At 36.2% G+C, this 20,939-nt stretch overlaps 1 protein-coding gene across 6 annotated transcripts in view; it reads left to right on the top strand.

Moving 5' to 3' along the window:
* The window catches only part of COL19A1 (collagen type XIX alpha 1 chain), a 175,624-nt gene that overhangs the window by 75,107 nt on the left and 79,578 nt on the right, over positions 1–20,939 (top strand). For 5 of the 6 annotated variants that reach the window (XM_071741615.1, XM_071741614.1, XM_071741612.1 and 2 more), the window contains 3 exons: positions 7,397–7,450; positions 16,565–16,618; positions 17,405–17,440. In XM_071741615.1, coding sequence (XP_071597716.1) covers positions 7,397–7,450; positions 16,565–16,618; positions 17,405–17,440 — 144 coding nt within the window. The remainder of the gene's footprint in view (positions 1–7,396; positions 7,451–16,564; positions 16,619–17,404; positions 17,441–20,939) is intronic. The other variant, XM_071741613.1, reaches the window with a different exon arrangement.

Below are 20,939 nucleotides of genomic sequence, written 5' to 3'. Positions count from 1 at the left end.
TTAGCAATGATATTCAGAATAAGTGGCTGAAAGAAGGATGAAGGAACATTTATGACAAGTGGTGAAAATTTTGTGATCTAGTCTGAAAAAGGTCATGTCTGTGGTCTGGGTGTGGGTTGGATCTCAGACTCACTTCAAGGTTATTCTTAGTTCCTAGGGACTATTAGAATCAGTGGTTTTTTCAGTGACAAAAAAAAAAAGGAATTCTTCTCAAGGAAAAATGCTGAAAGAAACGTAACTAATTTGCATGGTTAGATATCAACAAGAAGATACTGGAAAGTGAAGATGTTTCTTTGGACAGGGAACAAATCTGGAGAAGTGCAAATGATGGCTCATAGACATTTTTATTGATTTTATATTTGCAGAAGAGATTAGCCAGAAAGACTGCAAAAGGAGAAGTAAACTGAACCTGAATGTACCCTGTATAGCCTCTTTATAGAATATTTTGTTTGAGATGTCTGAATTAATCAGTTTTTGCAGTTTGCAAAGCTTTTTGCTTTGGGATTGTGAGGAAAGATACAATACACTAAATTATGTAAAATACACCAATTTTTAAACTGAAGTGATATTCCATGTATGGAATGTATTTTAGAACTAAGCCAGATGGAGTGAGTAAAGAATAGAATATTCATTCCTATTCATGATGGGGTTTTTAGAGTCTTTAAATGCTTTCTATTATTTCTTTCTGTGTATGAAAATTCTTGAAATAAACATCTTACTGATTTGGCAAGATTCAAGTTATTTAGAAAAGCTCTTCCTGTCTACTAAAGCCTCTGGATGCAAACACCAAGAAGTGTTTGCAAATGAGGATCACCATGAAAATCCTTTGAGTTTTCCCTATAAATAAATTTTACCTGACTACTTTCTCTGGAGAGAGCATCAATATATTCAATTGGATTTTAGGAATACACATTATCTAGAAGACTAAAACTCTGCTTTTTTATAGCTCATACTTTAGGTAGTCTTACTTATTTTTATGAAAAAAACCTAATCTTGAGTTAAGGGGTATTTTTTTTCAAGTTAAGTCTGGGAATGTATGATCAAACAATTACCAAAAAGAGTTGGGTTTTGGATGTTAATTTTTTTTGTGGTTTTTCCTTGACATTAAAATGTTTGAAAAGAAAAAAAAAAAAAAAGTAGTGAAATGATGATGGCAGCATGAGCCATGGCAGGACAGCATATGGAGCAAAGTTTGCAAGCCACCAGTTCTAAATTTCATGTGGCAAAAAGCAAAGCCAGTGTGAGCATCTTAACCCTGAGTTAAGATTTATTTATTTATTTATTTATTATATGATTTATTTTTAAACAAAAAAGCTAGATGTTAGATTGTGGTTAGTCTTGTATAAATTGTAGCAAGTCAGAGTTATCAAAAAACTCAGTAGGTTTTCTTCTTGTGCTGGTAATATCTGTCACCCAAAAGGATCAAGTTATGTCTTTATGTTTCTTTTACCCTAGCAAGTCTCTTAGATGAGAACAATGTATGTTAAGTACTGTTCTACATAGATTATCTTCTCAATTTATCACATTATTATTTGATGCATTTTATTATTTCATTAATGATCTGAGCTACTTGCTCTTGTCATCATCAAGGAGTGTTAGGCAGTCTTATATTTCCACAAGACAGGGTTACATTGAGGAAGATAAGGACCAAGGTGAGATTCAGAGATCTGTAAGGAACCCATTAAGAGATCAAATTGTTCGTTTGTGTTTTCAGTAAGGTTCTGAATTTTTTGAAGGCTTAGTTCTCAAGTATTTCATAGTTCTATAGGCTAGGTAACAAAAGATTTCAATAAAGCAATAACTGAGGCTATTTTTTTGCTTGCCATGGAGTTGACAGACTGTTTTGGGAATCAGTGTGTGTGGATGTTGCAATGTGAGAGTTTATTTTTCCTGAATAGTGTATAAGTATACCTGAACTACGTGACTTGATTGAATGTGGATACTGTCCTTCAATCTAAAGAGGATGCTAACTCTTCAGAATATGTTTGTCAGTCTACTCCTGTTTCCTCCATGTTATTTGTTTCAGTTTTATTTTGCTGTTGTTTATCTCTGAACCCGATGCTATTCAATGTGCTTGGCAATAATGGCATAGAGATAGAGAAAGCAGCTCAGTCATAGTGTTATCCTGTATATTGCTGGCATTTGAATAAGTGTTGTCTGTCTTTCAATGCCTTCATGAAAAAAAGATATAAAATCTAATAATTTTGACTTTTTAAGACAGGTGCCTTCTGCAAGGCAGACTCTAGTCATTACTCAGTAAGAACATCATCTTAAGAAAAGCTAAAACTATTTTAACATGTGACTGTCACATTTTCCAAGAGAGAGCAATCATGAACCAATATGGAGGAAATGTAGTATAGTGTACAGGGTTATATCTGCCTCAGACCCTTAAAGAAACACATAGGAGGAATTAACATCACATCTATATAGAGCATTCCCATGAAAAATCTACTATTTCACTCTATTCTTAAGTCAGTATACTGTTCCTCTGCCTTTTTTAACCCCAGATCTTCCTCTCCCCTAAAAATCCTAAATGTTTTTGGCTACAAATTAAGCCAATTATTTGTATTATTACCATGGAAAACTTATTTTCCCACCTGTAGCATTCTTTCACATATTTGAGATTTGTCATTGTGTCCTGTGTTTGCTCTTTCCTCCTAATTTTTTTTTCCCTAAACTTTCTGTCCTTCCCGTTTGGAGAATAGCAGATACCTAAAAGCTGACAAAGTTCCATGAAAAAATATGATGCCCTGAACTAAATACTGTTTTTCACTCTTCTTGTCAGTGGCAAGTAAAGACCAAAATAATTGGTTTTGTTTTCAGTTTGTGTTTGGCAAATGGAGAGTGGAGTTTAGACTTTTAAAAATAGCTTTGTGTTACAGACTCTTGCTGACAATGTGATCTGTGATAATCCCCAGATCCTTTTCCTCCAGTAGTGCTACAGAGATTATTCTTGACTTATTATTCATGCATTTGATTTCTCCATTTGGAGAGCACTACACTATACCATTAATTTTACTTGATTTTTTTTTGGAGGGGGGGGGAGGGGTCTGTTTTTTTGTGGGGTTTTTTTTGGATCAGTTTTCTGATTGACTGAAATAATTTTCATTTGATGCTTTTCCTACAATGAATAAAAATGGATGTCTGTCTCATTCCTTCTGACAAGAAGACATAATTCAATCAGTGCAGTTTTGGAGCCAGGGGCTGGCCTGGCTTCAGATCATTCTGTGCCTGAGACTTTTGATTGAGTTGAGGTGGTAGTTTCCCTTTATATAGCAGTTTTTGGCTTAGAAATGCTTAGAGCTGGCTTAGAAATGCAATATGTGTGACACTAAGCCATTGTGAGCTCTTATGAATGTTTTCAGTATTATTCAGTCTGAATAAGTGAAGGAGGACGAACCTGACATGTTACTCAGCTTCTTCTGCCTTGAGTTCCACTCTGAAATGGTGTAGTGTCTCAGTAGTCCTTAGGTGCTTTCCCCTGAGTACTGCCACTTTCCTGAAGTATACTATTCCACTTTCTGCAGAAAGGTTACAGGTCAATCAATTAAGAATGTTACCGGGATGGAGGCCTTCATAAACTCAAATCTCTGAGCCTCTATCTGCTAGAAAAAGAAAAAAAAAAAAAAAAAGAAAGAAAAAAAAACAACAGAGCCATGGGGGCTCATTTTTCTGAACTGAAGTTGCTGATTTTTTAAAAATCATAACTCATTTAGGAAAAATCAATAACCATTACTATGAGCTGGGATAGTTTACAAGAAGCTACAGATCAAGGATTGTGAGAAAAGAAAACTCACAGAGCATTCTGCTGAGACAGAGCTGTAGCAAAACACAGAAAAGTATTAAAAGCCCCAAATACTAGCCCATAACTATCTCCTCAAGATATGTAGGGCAATACGTTAGGATGGTTTGGGCTGGAAGGGACCTCTAAGATCATCTGGTGCCAACCCTTCTGCATGGGCAGCACACCTTCCACTTGACCAGGTTTCTCAAGCCCCCAAATAACCTGACCTTCAAAACTTAGAGAGAGGGGGCAGCCACAGCTTCTCTGAGCAACTTGTTCCAGTGTCTCACCACTCTCCTGGTGAAGCATTTATTCCTAATGCCCAGCCTAAATATATCTTCTTCCAGTTTATATCACAGAGTATTAGAGGTTAAAAAGTAGGAGGTAGAAGAACTGAGTTAGTGACACAGTATAGCTTGCATACTTTGAAGAGTATTACAGCTATTGTTAACAATGATACTTGAAAATTGTTGGAAAAAAACGATATCAGGAATTCCTGATTAGTATCATTAACAGGGCAGTGCTGCAAAAGAAACTTTACCTTTTTTGGTAAATGTTTAGGTATGAAGGTATTTTACTACCAAATACATTGCTTTGCCTTTACAATAATAAGAAATAGTCTGCAAGAAAGATGAGACAAGCTTAAAATTGACAAGTGAGTTGAATACTGCTACTGCTGACTTGCAGAAGCCACATGTGAACCCCTGGCTCTAATTAAAAAAATACTACCACTGAATTCAGTGTGTCCACTTTTTCACGTGGCAGACTGAATCTCTTCCAGTACCTATACTGAAGCAGCCCCATAAGCTTGTTTAATTGAGGTGATTGAAAGCAGAATACACCCAAAGAAATACAAATAATTCAGTGTTAGATTGGGTTTAGTTAACTAATGGACAAGACATAGCACTTTCAGAGTTCTGTCATCCTGTTTTGGCAGTAAATAGTCTTTGTCTCATCTGAATATACCATAAGCAGGAGGAACATTAGATGTAAGATGTCACTATCACATTTTTCTCTCCTTTTTGTTAATCTATATTGTATGCCATAATGTTGATTATTAACAGCCGCCTCTGTACTAAATAGTGGCTTCAGCAATCCTGTGAATTGGCTGGATTTGAAGCTGTTAATTATGCACTCCATAAAGGCAGAAATGAGCGTGACTTGGCTCAGTTCTCATGAGAATAATTTGTAAAAATTTGATCTCTATTTGATTTGAGTTTAGGCTTCACAGTGGACAGACGTTCCACACAATGAGCTCAGCATCGACAAATAATTTTCTCCATTTAAAAAAATCAGAATAGTTTCAAAGTAAAATTGCATACCTGGCAGAAAGCCCATGGTTCCTGGGGTTCTGCAGAGATCCAGGCTCATTAGCAGGGAATGCCTTTCATCACTTGGTCTAAGAAACTGATAAACATCTTAAATCCAAATACGTTATAAATTATGAGAAAGGGAGGGTTCAGTTTCTTTTCCCCTCCATTCACCAGCCACACTCATATGTCCCTAGAACCACCCACGAACATATTAAAGTTTTTGTCTGCTTGCCATAGGAGAAAAAGTCAGAGTCTCTGATACTTGTTGCTCAACTGACATCAAGGCAAATTATAAGAAAGGGTAAGGGCAGGGTCTCTCTCTTGGTCTAGGCTCTCTGTTTAGGCTTTTATGTAAATATAGATGTTGGGTAACAAAATTATGAGTAGATACTTCTACCTGAGATTTCCACCCATACATGAAGGAATTTAGATTTGGTAGGAATGCTACTACTTCTAAATAAAAAGTGTACATGTTTATATCATTCATTCTTAAAGGATGAAAGCAGATGAAATCACAGAAGAAAAAGAGCTCCACAAATTGTAGTGATTTTTAAATCTCCTACTCATATATTCAGATAAGGAAATATGGTAAATATATGACTGCACCTTTATACATATTGCAAGGTGGTAGCAATATGAGTGATATTAGTTGAAAGATTCTGAAAATTCTAAATGACTAGTGTGTCATAGTGGTGAAAACTTCTCAAAGTTTTAACTGAGCTATTTGATAAAGAATAGTAAGTTTGGGACTTCAGCAGTTATTCTTTAAACTGGCAGCAAAGGTTGATTCCCATCTCCAGCAAGACCATAAGCCATAGAACAAAGAGGTCTTAATAGATTAAACATACTGAAATAACCAGTGTGAATTCCTATAACTGTTTGGTGTCATTTAATGCAATGCATGAGTAGATTTATCTGTTCTGATTTTTGTTTGGTTTTGGTTTTGGTTTTTTACAAGCAATTAAGGCAATACTTGAGGAAAAGCTTTAACAGTGTGGTTCAGGCTAATGCATAGCATTAGACTTGTTATCATCAAGATGTATTAATAGAAACAATGACCTAGCTGAGCCATCTTGTGCATGGGATTATTAAATTCACAGTTAGTTGTTGCTAATTTGTTAGTAGGCTTCAGTTGCTTGAGAAAGCTCATACAAACTCATTTAGCAAAACTGATTATTAGATGAAATGCCCTCTGTCATTGCCATTGGAGGAATAGCTCTGAATCAGAGCTGTGTCACAAATGAAGTTAGGTGAATGATGTCAGTTCAGTACCATTTACCTAACAGAATTATGAAGATGATGCTGACATAATTAATAGGTTCTGCTCAGATAAACGTAGTCCCCTGGCAATAGCTGAAATTCAGTGCAGGGCTGTTCCCTTTCTTTGATTGTTATGGAAAGCTTGGACTCCAGTAGTGAGTACTTACACTTTTGTCAAAATTATGTTACCTTTATCATTTAACAAAGTTAAGTCTAGTGATAGCAATGGATTTATAGAGCTGTTGAGAGTTACTGGTTCTGGAAGACATTCTCCTTTAACTTACACTTCTTAGGCAGGTCTGTTGAGTTCACTTTGAAGAAAGGTGTGTTATCTAGAATAGTATGGTAGTTAAGAGATAATAGAGGATTGAATCATTTCATGCATCCCACAAAGAATATTGTTGTTTGTAATCAGTGTTTCATAAGCAAACACCAGCTCGTATAGTCAAATCTGAAGTATTCTTCCCACAGTTTTTTCTCTTGATTCATAATGTTCATATTCATACTTGTGAGAAAATTGCCAGAGCAGAAATTGTTTCAATTTTTCAAATGCAGTCAGTGAACCATATACCAGTATGAGTCAAAGACAAATTAAGATGGAGAACAGTTCTGCCATTAGATATTTAATACAAGAATTGTTTATTTTAAAACAGTCACAGAATGAAAACAATTAATTTAATTTCAGTGTTATGATGTTCAAAAGGAAAACTGTTCCCCAGTGTAAATTTCTTGTCCAGCACCATATTTTCTTAGCACTGTGAGAACCAAGAATATTTTTCTGTGATAAATCTTCATGGATGTTCAGTAGCACTGTGAAGTGCAGAGAGCTGCAGCTCTCAGAGTTCTAGACATTTTTCAGAGACATTTATTTGGAAAGAATTTCTTCTGGAATGTAAAAAATAGTTTTGCTTTTGCAAACAGGAGTGTATATGTGTGACTTTCTGTAGAACAGACCAGAATCTTAAAATATTCTTTCTATTAAAAAGTGTGAAGGGTTAATATTTGTCTTATGTATATAATAAAATATTCATTCTTTTAGGGTGAAAAAGGAGATAAAGGAGAACCAGGACCAGAAGGTGTTCATGGAAGAGAGGTAAACTGAATGATAATGAAGTAGTCAAGTTACAGACTCTGGGGGGGGGGTGGTTAAGCAATGAAATTCAGAATTTATGTAAGGAAATTGATGAAAAATATTTTTGTCTGGAGAGTTAACATCTGCAAGATGATGGGGAAAGACTTTGGGTTGGAGAGGAGAGCCTTGGGTAAGGATATGATTAGGTTCATAATACTTCTGCTGAGGGCACATGAGATGAAATCAAACAAAGGTGGGGATTAAAACAGCATCATAAGGATGAGACAATCTGGTGGAAAATAGGGCATTTCTGGAAGCAGAATCAAGCCTAGGCCTGCAGCCTTGGTTTCTGAAAAGAAAATGTACAGTCTATTAGCCATGCAGACTCTCCTGGGTGAGGGTTATGGGTCACTTCACTGTGCCATGACAGAATTTAAGCTAAAATTTCACTTTTTAGCAATAGGTTTCACTTTTTAGCAATAGGTTTGGCACATATTTGAGGTAGAGCATGAATCTGTGTCTAGAAATACTCGATAATCCTGGCCATTGAGTTCAGAAGCAAGCTTGAACCTGAGCTAACACCATAGACATGCCCAGTAATAAACCTTACTTTTGCCTAATTTATTTTTAAACATAGTTTTATTTTTGTATATATTAAATCAAGATGAGTAGGCAGAAAATCAGATTTTTTTTTGCAATACTATTTTTAGTATTTTATAATAATGCAAAAAAAAAAAAAAAAAAGAGCAATCCAATACTAAAATGGCTACTCAGCATGATTTGAAGAGAATTATTTAAATAAATAAATAAATAAAGACAGCATTTCTTTTTATCTGACTATCCCCTCCTGTCTTCTCCTTGACCCAGCTAGTGATTGACCCTGGGTTAGGTTTTAATGCAGAATATTGCTGGATCTCCAAATTGTATCACAGCTGAAGTCAGAGAGCATCTCACAGAGGGATCTGAACCTATGTGTCCAGATTCTGTGGAGAATGACTGGTGTTAGGACTGAAATCCAGATACAAGATTTGGAAAAAATGTTTAGCAAAGTTTTTCTAAGGAACTTTACCAAAAGAGTATGAGGGTCAGCATTTGATGTTAAAATGCTATGACAGTCTAGCTGGTGGGTCTACTGGAAATGCAGTGAAACAGACTACATAATTATGATAGTTTTAAAGTCATCTGGCTTTCTGTGCATGCTGTTAACCATAAAAGTATTTTTCCTATTTTAGTTTATTATAATTTAGTGCTAGATAAAATAAGCTATTTTTAACTAATAGTGGATGTCTTCCATATGAAAACATAAACTGTGTGCTGAGCTGAAACTACATGTAGGTATTTGAAGAAGTATTCTCTTGTAGCCTGCCTGTCTATAAAGGTGAATCATATATTTCTGTCATGCATACATACACGCTGACAGTGTGGAAAAAGCACATCTGTGTTTCTTTCCATAGCTCTGGGGACATTTCTGTCTTGGTCTTACACGATCTGCTTTACTACATGGGATCTTGTTCCAAAAACCTTTTAGGAAGAGTAAGGTACACCAAGTATCTGTTGAACTCTAGAACATATCTGACATAGTGGCACTGTGAAAGTGTAAAATACAGAACCTTTATATTTTTAAGTACTTACTGAACTGTTGTTATGTGTCAAGAAATTATAGTGTATCATAATGGAAACTGCCACAATGTAACATATTGTTTGAATCGACACAATTCCTTTTTAGCAACACTTTCATAAAATGTTCTGGATTCAGTTATCACAATGCTTGTAGATTCTGGTCATTAAATTTAAATTTAAAGGTCTGTGTATCATTGACTCTTGGTTGTTATCACTGTCTCTCAAGCTCATTCCACATACAGACATGTAACATCTGATATTTCTGAAATAATCAAGTTAATCTGGTTTCATGGATGTAATCTGCAGTGCTGTATAAAGAAAGCCTGAAAACACTTAAAGCTAGTGGTATAGGCTGCTGGCAGCTGTTGTCCCTCTGCCTGGGGGAGTGAGGCTTTCTGAGCTTGCAAGTGAAAAGCCTGGAAATGATGATTGAATCTTTTGATTTGCACAAATGCTATAAACATATTTGAATTTATTTTAATAAAAAATCAAGACAGTATGTGTCACATAAAGAAGTTTCAGTTCGCTTGCTATTATTAATGTTTTCTTAGCTGTACAAAAAGTTCTTGCTAGAATGAAGTAGCACAACAGAAGGGAAACCAGACCCAATTTGGAGGCTGGGCTTGATATAATGATAAGGAGAAGAGATAGTTAAAAAGTGCATTTCCCTCATCCTTCACTGGCTTTGTTAACTGGGTCAGTTAATCTCATTGAGAACCAGGTTTGGATACAAGAACTGTGAATGTATTTAATTGCTCTGCACATCTCCCAGTTTATCACTCCAGGAATCTGAGCCAGGATCTACAATGCTGTGTCCCGGTCTGGGACGTTATTCAAAATCCATTTGACAACATGAATACTTACTATAAATACTAGTAATGTGGTTGCCATTGTTTTTAGCTTCTTAAGGAGTAGTCATAAATAACTTAATATATTTTTAATGTAGTCTTCCTCTGGCATGTGTTCCCATTACATCTGTAACCAGGTATTTGCTGCATAATGTAAACAGCCATTTTGCTTGAGTAGTATCTCTAAGTCCTGTCCCTTGAGGCTTTTATAGCCACTTGACATTAATAATGCTATTTGTATCACTGTAACAAGTGGAGCTTCATAGACACACTGTCTGTAAGAAATCCTGATACAGTTTCTTTTCCATCACACTGATATCCCACTTTCTGTGGAGTAAAATCTATGTGATGTTCATATGCTTCTCAGTTAAACTAAATGAAAAAAAAATCTTTAACCTTAAAACTTTTAGGTTTTTTGTAGTCATGTAATTTTCTTGATCAGCAGTGCAGGTGTGAATTTAATGCCATGGGATGCTACTAAAATTGGTGTTTTGATTACATAAATCCCAGCAAAAGTAAATGAAAACAGAAAGTTTCATCCTATCTCTCAGAGTGTGTTGTGTATATCTAGGGGAAGAATAGAGTCCTTCTTGTAAATTAAAAGAAAGAAGGGAAAGTGTAGAAAAAATTAAACACTAAAATCTAGTGTATAACATTCAGAAGGCTAAACCAATTCATTCACCAGTTGTTGTTTTGTTTTGTTTTGGGATTTTTTTATCCTGCTGGGAAATATGATAGCCTAAGTGAGTTTTTTTAAAACATATTACAAATATTAAAAGTGTTATTAAAATATTGTTGTTTATTAGAAATCTGATGTCAAAGAATGGACCTGTGAAATTCAATGAGCAATGAAGAAATCACAGGCTTTCAATAAAAAGATGGAAAAATATATTGGACCTTTTTATGCTTGTAGGAAAAGATGAACAGAAATGCAAATATTTTTAAAGGGATCCAGTGTCTTGTTAGGATAGCAACAGTTTGCAGCCTCATGGCCTGTCTCTCTAATTGTGAACTCTTAGTATTAGCATTGTAAGGAAATATTTGTATAGGAGAAGGATCCTATTGCTTGAATGTGTAGTGTTGGTAAACAGAGAACAGGCACTGCTCAGGATCCAGAAAATTCTAGCAGTGCAGCAATTTGAAGTTTTCCAATGATGTTAATGAGAAAAGAGCAATAGCAATATTTAAAAGTACATGAGATATCAACTGAAAAATGGTATATTGTTTGAAGCTTTGAAAATACTTCTCTAAATTAGAAAAGTTATCCAAACATATACACCTTAGTGTTGTACAGCTGACTCTGAAGCTGTGGTTTTAATTTTGAATTTAAGGCTGCTCTGTGGAAAAAGCATAATTCTGTTGACCTATTTGTATTGGAGTATTTCCAAGTTTTATTACTTAGTAGAGACTGTAGATTTGAACTATAATAACTTGCACATTGTTGGTTAATGTGTTGGATTAGGTACTTCAGGTAATATGTGGTATTCTAGGGGATACCTGATGTGAGATTGAACTTGGCTACTCTGATGCAGGCCAGGGAATGATGAACGTTTCTGCAGACAGATATTTTTTAGAGTTAAAAACCTGTTCTCAAGTTATGCCAAGTTTACAGCATTTTTCTTTGCCACGTGGATGCATTGTAGTGCATTTACACAAACAGGCTCATGTCCAGTGGGCAAGACTTGTTTGTTGCAGGAGTTGCTGGAGTCCTCTGGTTGGTGTCCAGCTGATTTCTGCATTTTTTTTTCATTGGAAAGAACTCTTGTAGTTAGCTGTGGGTGCAATTTGACCTGTTTCATCTCTTCTTTGTGATAATGTATGAGCTGCTGCTCTCTCTAAGAAAATTTTCAGTGTACGAAAAAGTTTTCTCAGACCTTGGTGAATCTGCTAGGGCATGTTAAGTCCAAACTCATCAGGTAGAACATTAGAGAACAAAAATCATGTTTTACTTGGGGCAGACACTAACAATTTTCCCAAGGTTCCTGAAATCTATAAAGAGTTTTCTACCATTTCAAAATGATAATTTCATGCAAAGCTCACAACTGAGGTATTTCTACACTCTTTTTCAGACTTCTCTGACCAATTTAATGTTGAATTTATAGTCAAATTTTGTCTCAGGCTGAGAGGTTAATGCATTTCCCAAATATTTCCCAGCTGTTGATAAGTAGGTAATTGATCGCAGCTGAAAAGAGCCCTGTCTATTACCACCAGTGCTGAGGTTTGTGTTGCTGCTCATATCTGTTTCTTCATCTTAGTAGTTTTTCTTCAGGGAGATGTTAAACAGGATCCTGGCTCTTGATGCCCTTATTCCTTCAGGTCTCCAGTCCCTGCAGAAACCCTTAAGTCCAGTTGTCGACCAGGTGATGTGAGGCTTAGAAACTCTGGCAGATCTCTAAGTTACCTCTCCTTACCCTTACTTCCTTGAGGCTTCTGCATTTGCTCCCATATCATCTCATTTTTAGTCTACTGTTGAAACACTTCATCAAACCTCCCTGGCCTGTCATTCAAATCCCCTTCTTTGGGCTGCAGAGTTTTTATCATGGGGATTGCCAGCTACTTGGTTTAAACCAGAGAAATACTGGCTCATTAAACCCTTCTAAATCCTCTGTGTGGCTTTTAAACCCAGCTCAGCATCACATTGTCAAAATTAAAAGCAACCCACAAGTCTGTAAGAAAATTTAGTTTACAGAAGCAGACTTCTTGGATTTGCAGGGTGTTTTCCCCATCCTGTGTGAGCATCAACACATTTCCTTTTTAATATAACCCCTGTAGGTTATATGGGAATACTCACAGAAAGTATGTACTAGGTGCAAGTTGTTGCTATCCATGAACGGGCAAGTTAGAGGATACTCCAATGAGGTAGGATTCCTTCGTAGGATAGTTCCTCATATTCTACAGGCATATGGGATGAGATTTCCCAGCATGAGCAGCAAGCTATGAACCCTTTGTTCCCTTCATCTTCTGTTCCTTTTGGTGGTGGTGGTGATAGCAGTATAATCAGCAGTTTGCTGATTATCCTGTTGACCCAAAAGAATTGGCTTAAGGGAAGATCTTGTTTGGTTCCCTTTTCTTGCAAAATCGTTGACTGTTCTGATCTTATCCAAATGACTGAAATCATAGGCAGCGAAAAACCAGTTCTTTTGAATGAATAAAATGTTCTCAGAATTGGTAAGGAACATATTTATTAAATCACTAAGTTGAGCTTTCCCATCTTTTGAAGAATTTATAAAATTGTGGTCCTTTTAAGAGTTTCAAAGCACAGTTAGTGGTGTTTAATTATTTTTGTTTCCTAATTCAATTGGTTCTGTTGGCTGGCTAACACTTCAGTAAACTAATATCAGAGAAGAGGCTGGTTAAGAGTTATCAAAAATAATATCAACCAGTATAGTAACTTTTCCTTTACATTTCTTCCAGTTGAAGAAATACCTCTTCCAAGCAAAAAGCATGCCTCTAGTTTAATCTTTCCTCTGTTGGCCCTAATTTTGCCTTCTTTACACCCCTTTTGGTATTCTTTATATACTTGTTCCAGTAATTTCTCTCCATCCACAACTGTATTATGGTTATACTTGTCTTGTTATAGATCCAGCGTTTCTCATTTCTTCCATTTTCCATGTTACCTTGTTTATCTAGTGTTGAGATGGCCTTTTGCATGTGATTCCTAATGTTTACTTCTTATTTTTTAATGAATAGAGGAGCTTCAATGTAAGTTTTTTCTGGCAAAGCTGTAGCCCTTAGAGGAGAAAAAGGCACCAGTTCAGGACTGTTGGTGAACTCACAAAGGTATATTGTTGTATTTGTCAAAAAAAGCTGGAATAAATCAAGTTAAAATTTAATAATTCATTTAATCTCTGTTCTGAGGGTTGCTCCGATTTTCACTCGGGTCTTGATTTTCAGGCAAATCTTATCACAGACTCCGAAGATGAGCAGAAATGAGTTTGTTGTTTTCAAAAGTAACCTCACTCTCCTAAAATATTGCAGAAAATGAACCTTTCTAATTCAAAGCTGAATCTATAATCATTCAAATTACATCTGTTTAGATAACCACATCCATTTTACTGAAGCATCCTGTTCTGGTCTCTGCCAGAGACAGCATTCTGCAGTGTGCTACAAGGGGCTACAGATTTGACTCAGAATAGGAATTCTTCTTATGTCATTTTGAAAACAATCATCAGCAGTTAAACCACTTTGCAGCTTTAACATGGTGCCTGTAGGGAGGCATGATGCAGTACCAGATGTGCTTTTGCAAGCATTCACTGTGTCTGAAACTTATTAAGATAATATATTTTTAAGATATTTAATGTGTAGAAGAACAAGGAATAGTTCTAATGTGATAATCTTTTAAGCAATTCTTTTTCTGCTGCTTTTCTTTCTTGGGGTTAGAAATTACAAAAGAAAGCTAATTCAATTATTTGAAAATAGGTACTTTATATAAAAGCTTTCTTGGGTACCCCTGCTTCAAACACTGTAAGGCTTGTTGCCAAATATGTAGTTTCCCCTGGTCCTTTCATGTGTGGTCAACCTCTGTGGTCATCATCTTGGCAGTAGCTGTCAAGCTGCCTACATCACCAAGGTGCACTTCAGGAACACTTCTGAAAGCTTTACCCAATTTAAAAAAAAAAAACAAAAACAAAAAAACAAGACAAAAAAATTCATAGTTGGACAATGCATGGCTTGGGCTCAATATCTTTCATCTCCGTTCTGTGAGTTGCAGATTTTTTTAATCTTTTCTCTTTTGTAAAGAAGCATCCTTAATCTCACACCAGTTATTCCACTTCTGTTTGCTAATAATTATTTTTAACCTGATCCATACAGTTTGAGTACCTGAAAACCCCCTAAAATGGCTTTTTTAAAGTATGGAGTCATTGTGTATTTTACAGTCTTTCAGAAGGAGGTGAAAAGTAAAATGTAGTATGTCATAAATATGCAGGCTGTAAAAATAAAGCAAAATTTTGGCTTGGTTTTTGAATCCATCTGCCTATTACATTTTTAAGTTCGAATAGCAAAACTACTTCTGATTTAACTGTTACATATTTGGCAAGCTTAATAAAGGACAAATCAAAGCAAAATCAGGGGTATTTACAACAACCACAAATTTAATCCAAAGTGGGTACTTAAATGCTCATATAGTTCTAAAAGATGTTCCTTCCAGATGGTGAATTAATGTGATTTTAGCAGGAAGTGAAGTTGCACAAATATGCAGTATTTAGAACACTCACTGATTTAATGTTTCTGTACTCACCAAGGCACAGATGTTGCTTATCATTTTTGTGCCAGTTGCCTCTATCTTTCCAATTATTGCAAACTGAGGAAGAGAGTTTGCAAGGGCAAGAAGGGGGCTGGGAAGAATTCAAGCTAGTAAATTCTAATTTAAATGTACATGAATTTTTTTCTATCTTTGACCTATTTAACCTGGACAATAATAATGATAGTGGCCTAGTTGTGGAATATCTCATTATGACTCATTTCTGTATTGTCTATACATCACTACCATTTCGTTTCTAAGTCTTTAAACCTATAGAACTGTCTCTGACTTACAATATACAGGCTCTCTTGTCACGTGCCTCTAAAGACATAATCAGAGAATACACAAGACAAATTTCTTGGCTTAAAGAAAAAGGAGTTCCTGGTAGATTGCCTCAGCATCAGAATTTATTCCTTACTGCAGAATGGCTTGGATTTGCTGGGTATATTTCAAAACCTCTCACTGTTCCATGTGTTTTGCAGCAAGAAGGCAACAAAGAATATGTCCTAGGTGCTAAAGATTCTTTTGGGCTGCATCTGATGGGGACATGTTTGAAGAAGAACTGTACTGTAGATATTGTAGAGATATAAGAAGGAAATTTTTCCTTTCAAGGGTAGTGAAGCACTGGAACAGGTTGTCCAGAGTGATGCTAGATACCCCAAGCCTGGAAGTATTTAAGTTCAGGTTGAATGGGGCTTTGAGCAACCATATCTAGTTAAAGATGACCCTGCTCACTGCTCACTGCCCATGCTCACTGCATCCAGTTTTCACTAGATGACCTTCAAAGGTCCCTTGCAACCCAAACTATGATTCTACAATTGCAAAATTGCTGTGTCTGTAACACATGACATTAAGCAGTTTTATCTTTGTCCAGTTGAAGACAGAACTAAGAATGAGAGATCTGAAGGAATAAATAATTTCTCTAACTAATTTCAAACAATGGCAAATATCAGAATGTGGGAGGATGTGCTGTGGCTTTGAGCTGTACCAGCTCAGCTTACCAGCTCAGCATTGCTGCTTGAAGCAAAGGATCCACACTCTGTCCACATCTGCCACTTTTTCAGTTTTAGCAGAGATCAAGTGAATATACTATTCTATTTTATCTTTGTTGGCCATACCAGATATAGACCTATTGGGAACCCCAAAAGAACTTCACATTTGTATACATTATTGCCATAATGAGGCACTATCTATAAAGAAGATAGTTTGGCTTTCTATGTTTAATGATGTGTTGAAGACACGTGTAGTCTTTAATAGATGTTTCTCTGTTCACAAAATAATGAAAATAATTGAGATACCATTACAAGGAACATGATAATATTTTAAGTTCTAGTTAGTTAGTATGCACTAATTCACAGCACTTCAGGATTTTGTCTAACGCTTTTGGAAGATGACAACAAATTTGCACTTCTCTTCTTTGCCCAGGGACTCAAAGGTGACCCTGGTAGTCCTGGTGGGGCTGGCCCTAAAGGAGAAAAGGTATTTTTTTATCTGTTAAGTTATATGTGTATTTCAGTGTGCATGAGGTTTCCTCAATATTTAACACATTGCCTTAACTACATGTAATGAACACCCACTACTGCCCTTTGTGTAGTCTAAGTGTTGAGGAATATGAATACAGACTAACTATAAAGATGGAAAACAAGTACTCTTTATCAAAAACAAAATTTAAAGGAATTCAGAGCAGGAGCCTGAATTCAAGATTCTAAATTGCTCTCTGAATGCTCTGATTTGCTCCTGTGAGCTGAACCTGAAGGTCACACAGAATGATTTGCATCTCAATGGCCTAATTCTGTGACTGTTTTAGGCATTCTGATGTCTTTACTTCTCTGAGCTGTCACACTGACTTCAAGTAGCTACCTTGTGCATGTAAGCTGCAGCTTGTAATTTAACATATGCAAATGTGTTTTAAAGGATTGATTTTTAAAGCTGTGATCTATTTATGCCATTTTTTTCCATTTAACTGGTGGTGAACTGTGTACATCTACATCATTCATCATCATCACCATGGCTTGGCTTCGCTAACAAAGATTTAAGAAGGGCTCTACCCATGCCTGCTGCAAGTGCACTGATGGCTAATAAGGCCAGTGCAGGACAGGCAGAAAAGAATATTGCATAACTCTTGTTTTCATAATGTTTTCAGAGCATGTTTGATGATTCTACTGAATTTACTTCTGTTGTCATGCATGTCATCTAAAATACCTAAAGGTTAAAAATGTATGACTAAAGAGAGAGATGATTTATTTACTCTTCTGTTTTAACTAGGGAGAAGCAGGACCTCCAGGACCAAATGCCTTGAATGTAAGTACATGTAAAACAAAAACATATGAAAGAAAATCACTAAGAAATGTTGCAGAACAGCTTATTTGCAATGTAAATGCTTTCATTATAAACTTAAGAGCCAAATCCCTCTCTTTAGAACACCTTTAAATTTTCTGTATTAATTCTGCATCAGGGAAAAGAGAATTTTGTAAATATAAAGAAAATAAGCATATTTAAACATTTTCTTTCCCACTAAATACTAAAAGATTAGGGGGAAGCGGAGGGGGGCTTATTCTATGTATAGATAGTATAGGGTGGTCAAAGTGAATTAACTCCCTTTGGGAAACAGTTTTCAGTAAAAAGTTGAAAAACTAACGTATTGTGGATATGCTGTTGTCAGGTTATCTTCTGAAGTACTTATTTATGAGTACAAATCTGTATGTACAGCACAGTATTATATATGTAGAACATATATGTTCAAATTTGACATACAGGGCCCCCCTGTTTTTAGAAAGTTAAGCATGTGGGAATGATTCAGCAGCCCAATAGATGTGAGGCTGCCACAGCTCCTTGCCTCCAGGTCCAGCTGTGGCAGGGCTGAGCATGCATTCCCAATCAACACACAAACACACATAGAGCACATATAGACATGTCTGAAACAACTTGTCAGTGCAGATGGGCACACTCAACACTCTCACAAGTATATACAGTCTAGCTTGATATTTGGTGATGATCACTTGCATGCATTCACTCCATTGGAGCAGGTCCAAAGGAGGGCAACCAGGCTGGTGAAGGGACTCGAGCACAGATCCTATGAAGAGAGGCTGAGGGAGCTGGGGCTGTTCAGCCTGGAGAAGAGGAGGCTCAGGGGAGACCTCATCACTCTCTACAACTCCCTGAAAGGAGGGTGTAGCCAGGGGGGTGTTGGTCTCTTTTCCCAGGCAACCCCCAGCAAGACAAGAGGGCACGGTCTTAAGTTGTGCCAAGGGAGGTTTAGGTTGAACATTAGAAAGAATTTCTTTACTGAGAGGGTGATCAAGCATTGGAATGGGCTGCCCAGGGAAGTGGTGGATTCTCCGTCCCTGGAGATATTTAAAAAGAGACTGGATGTGGCACTCAGTGCCATGGGCTGGTAACTGCAGCGGTAGTGGATCAAGGGTTGGACTTGATCTCTGAGGTCCCTTCCAACCCAGCCAATTCTATGATTCTATGATTTGTTGGTACCACATAGGCATAAGTCATTGTACTTAAGAAACATATGCTTCTGGTTCCTTGCATTATACAATAATGCTGCTCCTGATACTAGAAAGAGTTAAAAGAATTTTAGTGTTGGCTTAGCTGTAATCCATTTAAATTTAGGTGATGGGACATCTAATAACATTTGAGAATAACATAGGCTTCAGTATGAAGCATTGTCTTTCCAGAAAAAGAGGTTGCAAAATTCTTTTAACATAGAATAGAAAGTTTAGATTTAGTCCTTTCAAACATTTGCAGAGTTACATGTCACAGTAAATTTAAAATCTTTTTATCTTACATAATGACCAGATATCCAAAACAAACACAGTCTGTAAAGGAAAAAGAAATGTAACATTATAGTCATGGAATCACTTATTTGATTCTCATGAAGAACAATATTTCAATAATTTAGTATTTTTTAAAGTTTCTACAGTTCTCAGGGAGAAAAAAATGGGGCAGGCATCTTACTTGCTTTCTTTATAGAAAGGATCTGTGTATCAGATTTGGGAAGTTGCAAATTTCATCACTAATGCATTTATTCCTTTTCCTGTAGTTTACCTGCAAAAAAAGATGTGAGGTGGGACTGGATGTGTAGTCTTTCAAATATCAATGAAAGATACCTTGAGTATCAATTTAACAGTTTCTTTGTGAGGATCTGGTACATACCTGTGCACTAGAAAGGAGAACTGATCCACATTTTAGTTGTATTCTGGCTAGATAGTGCCACAGGTGATGAAAGATATCTTTAATTCCTTGTTATTTGTGCCCCAAGCGTGTACAAAATCTCAAGAGAAATGACCCCAGAATTCTCCAGGGCAAGTTTGCTTCACAAAAATAAGAAATTCCCTCTGAATCAAGTGAGTTTGCTCACAAACTGGAATGAAAAAGCCTCCCATCAAGGTCAGTCCATTTGGATGAAAGCAATTGAGAGTGGTGAAAAAGAATATGGTAGAAATTAAAACAAAGACTCTGTGTGAAGAACAACTTCTGTACTATTCATATTATCCATGTAATCCTAAATAAACTCTATTGGGGTTAATGATTATATATTTTCTTTTCACATTCTTAATTTCCAAGACTGTAGCAATAAGGATCTCCATTAGATCTGCCAGACATTGAAGGATTTAACTGGAGACCCGTATCGTAAATATAAATTCTACTCTGAGGTTTCAAAATTAAGTTGCCATATTTTGTGGTACTTGTTTTTTATTGGGAAATCTAAATAAACGAAAATCTAAATAACAGTGAAATATTTTTAGTAAACAACCTTGATTCTAGGATTTTTACTGCAATACATAGATTGGAGCTGATCTTGCTTCAGATATTCTTTCAGGTCTTGAAGGTATTACTGAATAGAATTAGGATACTTCTGAAGATAAGATACAGGATAAAGAATTGAGGATACCTATTTTCTATGCACTATAGAACCAGAGAGTGGACCTTTTGAATATTTCTTGTGTAAATGGTGGAAAAATGGCCACATCCATTCTGATAGCAGCACCTGGGTATCTTAGGCCTATTTCAAATGTGTTCATTTTATTCAACTGCAGTTGTGGACACTTCACTTTCCGAAGAGGAAATTTTAGGAAAGCGGAGATGAGTTTTCAGAGGGATTTTAGTAACTGTTGTAGTGAAACTTTTATTTTTTTGGTAGCTGTTAACTGAGAGGAGATACAAAAGTGAGTGTGAATTGGTTTAGCAGTTTGAAGACAGATTACAGCCTTGTGAGAATATATTGCTCAGCAGGAAGGCTTTCTCTCTCTGCCACTGTAAATAGTCATGTATTTCTGTTGGCAAGAGCTAAAAGGTGATGAATGGCACGAGTGGTGGTGGCTGAGGGAAAATCCAGTCTTCAGAGTTGTTTTATTTGTGTGAATTTTGTGTGGCCATGACTTGTAGTCATAAGAGGAAGATATTTGAACTTCCTGTGAAAAAGTAATAGGTCAGATATTATCAAGGTTCATGTGTCGCTGAATGAGAACTTAGTATGTCAGGGCCATTCTTGTTGCTACAGCCAAAATGTGACATCAGTGTTTCAGTTATGAACTCTGTTAGAAGAGAGTTTTAAAATGTTCTGTTCATTTGAGACTCATGCATAATGTCATAAATTTGTTCTCTACTTACAAACAAGTTTAGGTTTTCCTAATGTGAAAATTATTTCTTTTTGTCAAAATGAAAATTAATTGCTATACAATGGGGATAGAAAAGGAGTAAAAATTATGACAAAATGCATTTTAGCAATGAGGGAGTAAATATTCAAGGGGACTTGTTTTTGTAGGGTTGTTGACACCCTGCAGTTACC

This window comes from Heliangelus exortis, chromosome 3, assembly GCF_036169615.1.
Source record: "Heliangelus exortis chromosome 3, bHelExo1.hap1, whole genome shotgun sequence".
NCBI classification, from domain to species: Eukaryota; Metazoa; Chordata; class Aves; order Apodiformes; family Trochilidae; genus Heliangelus; species Heliangelus exortis.
The sequence above is the reverse complement of the archived record's forward strand: the minus strand, read 5'-3'. Positions and strand labels throughout refer to the sequence as shown.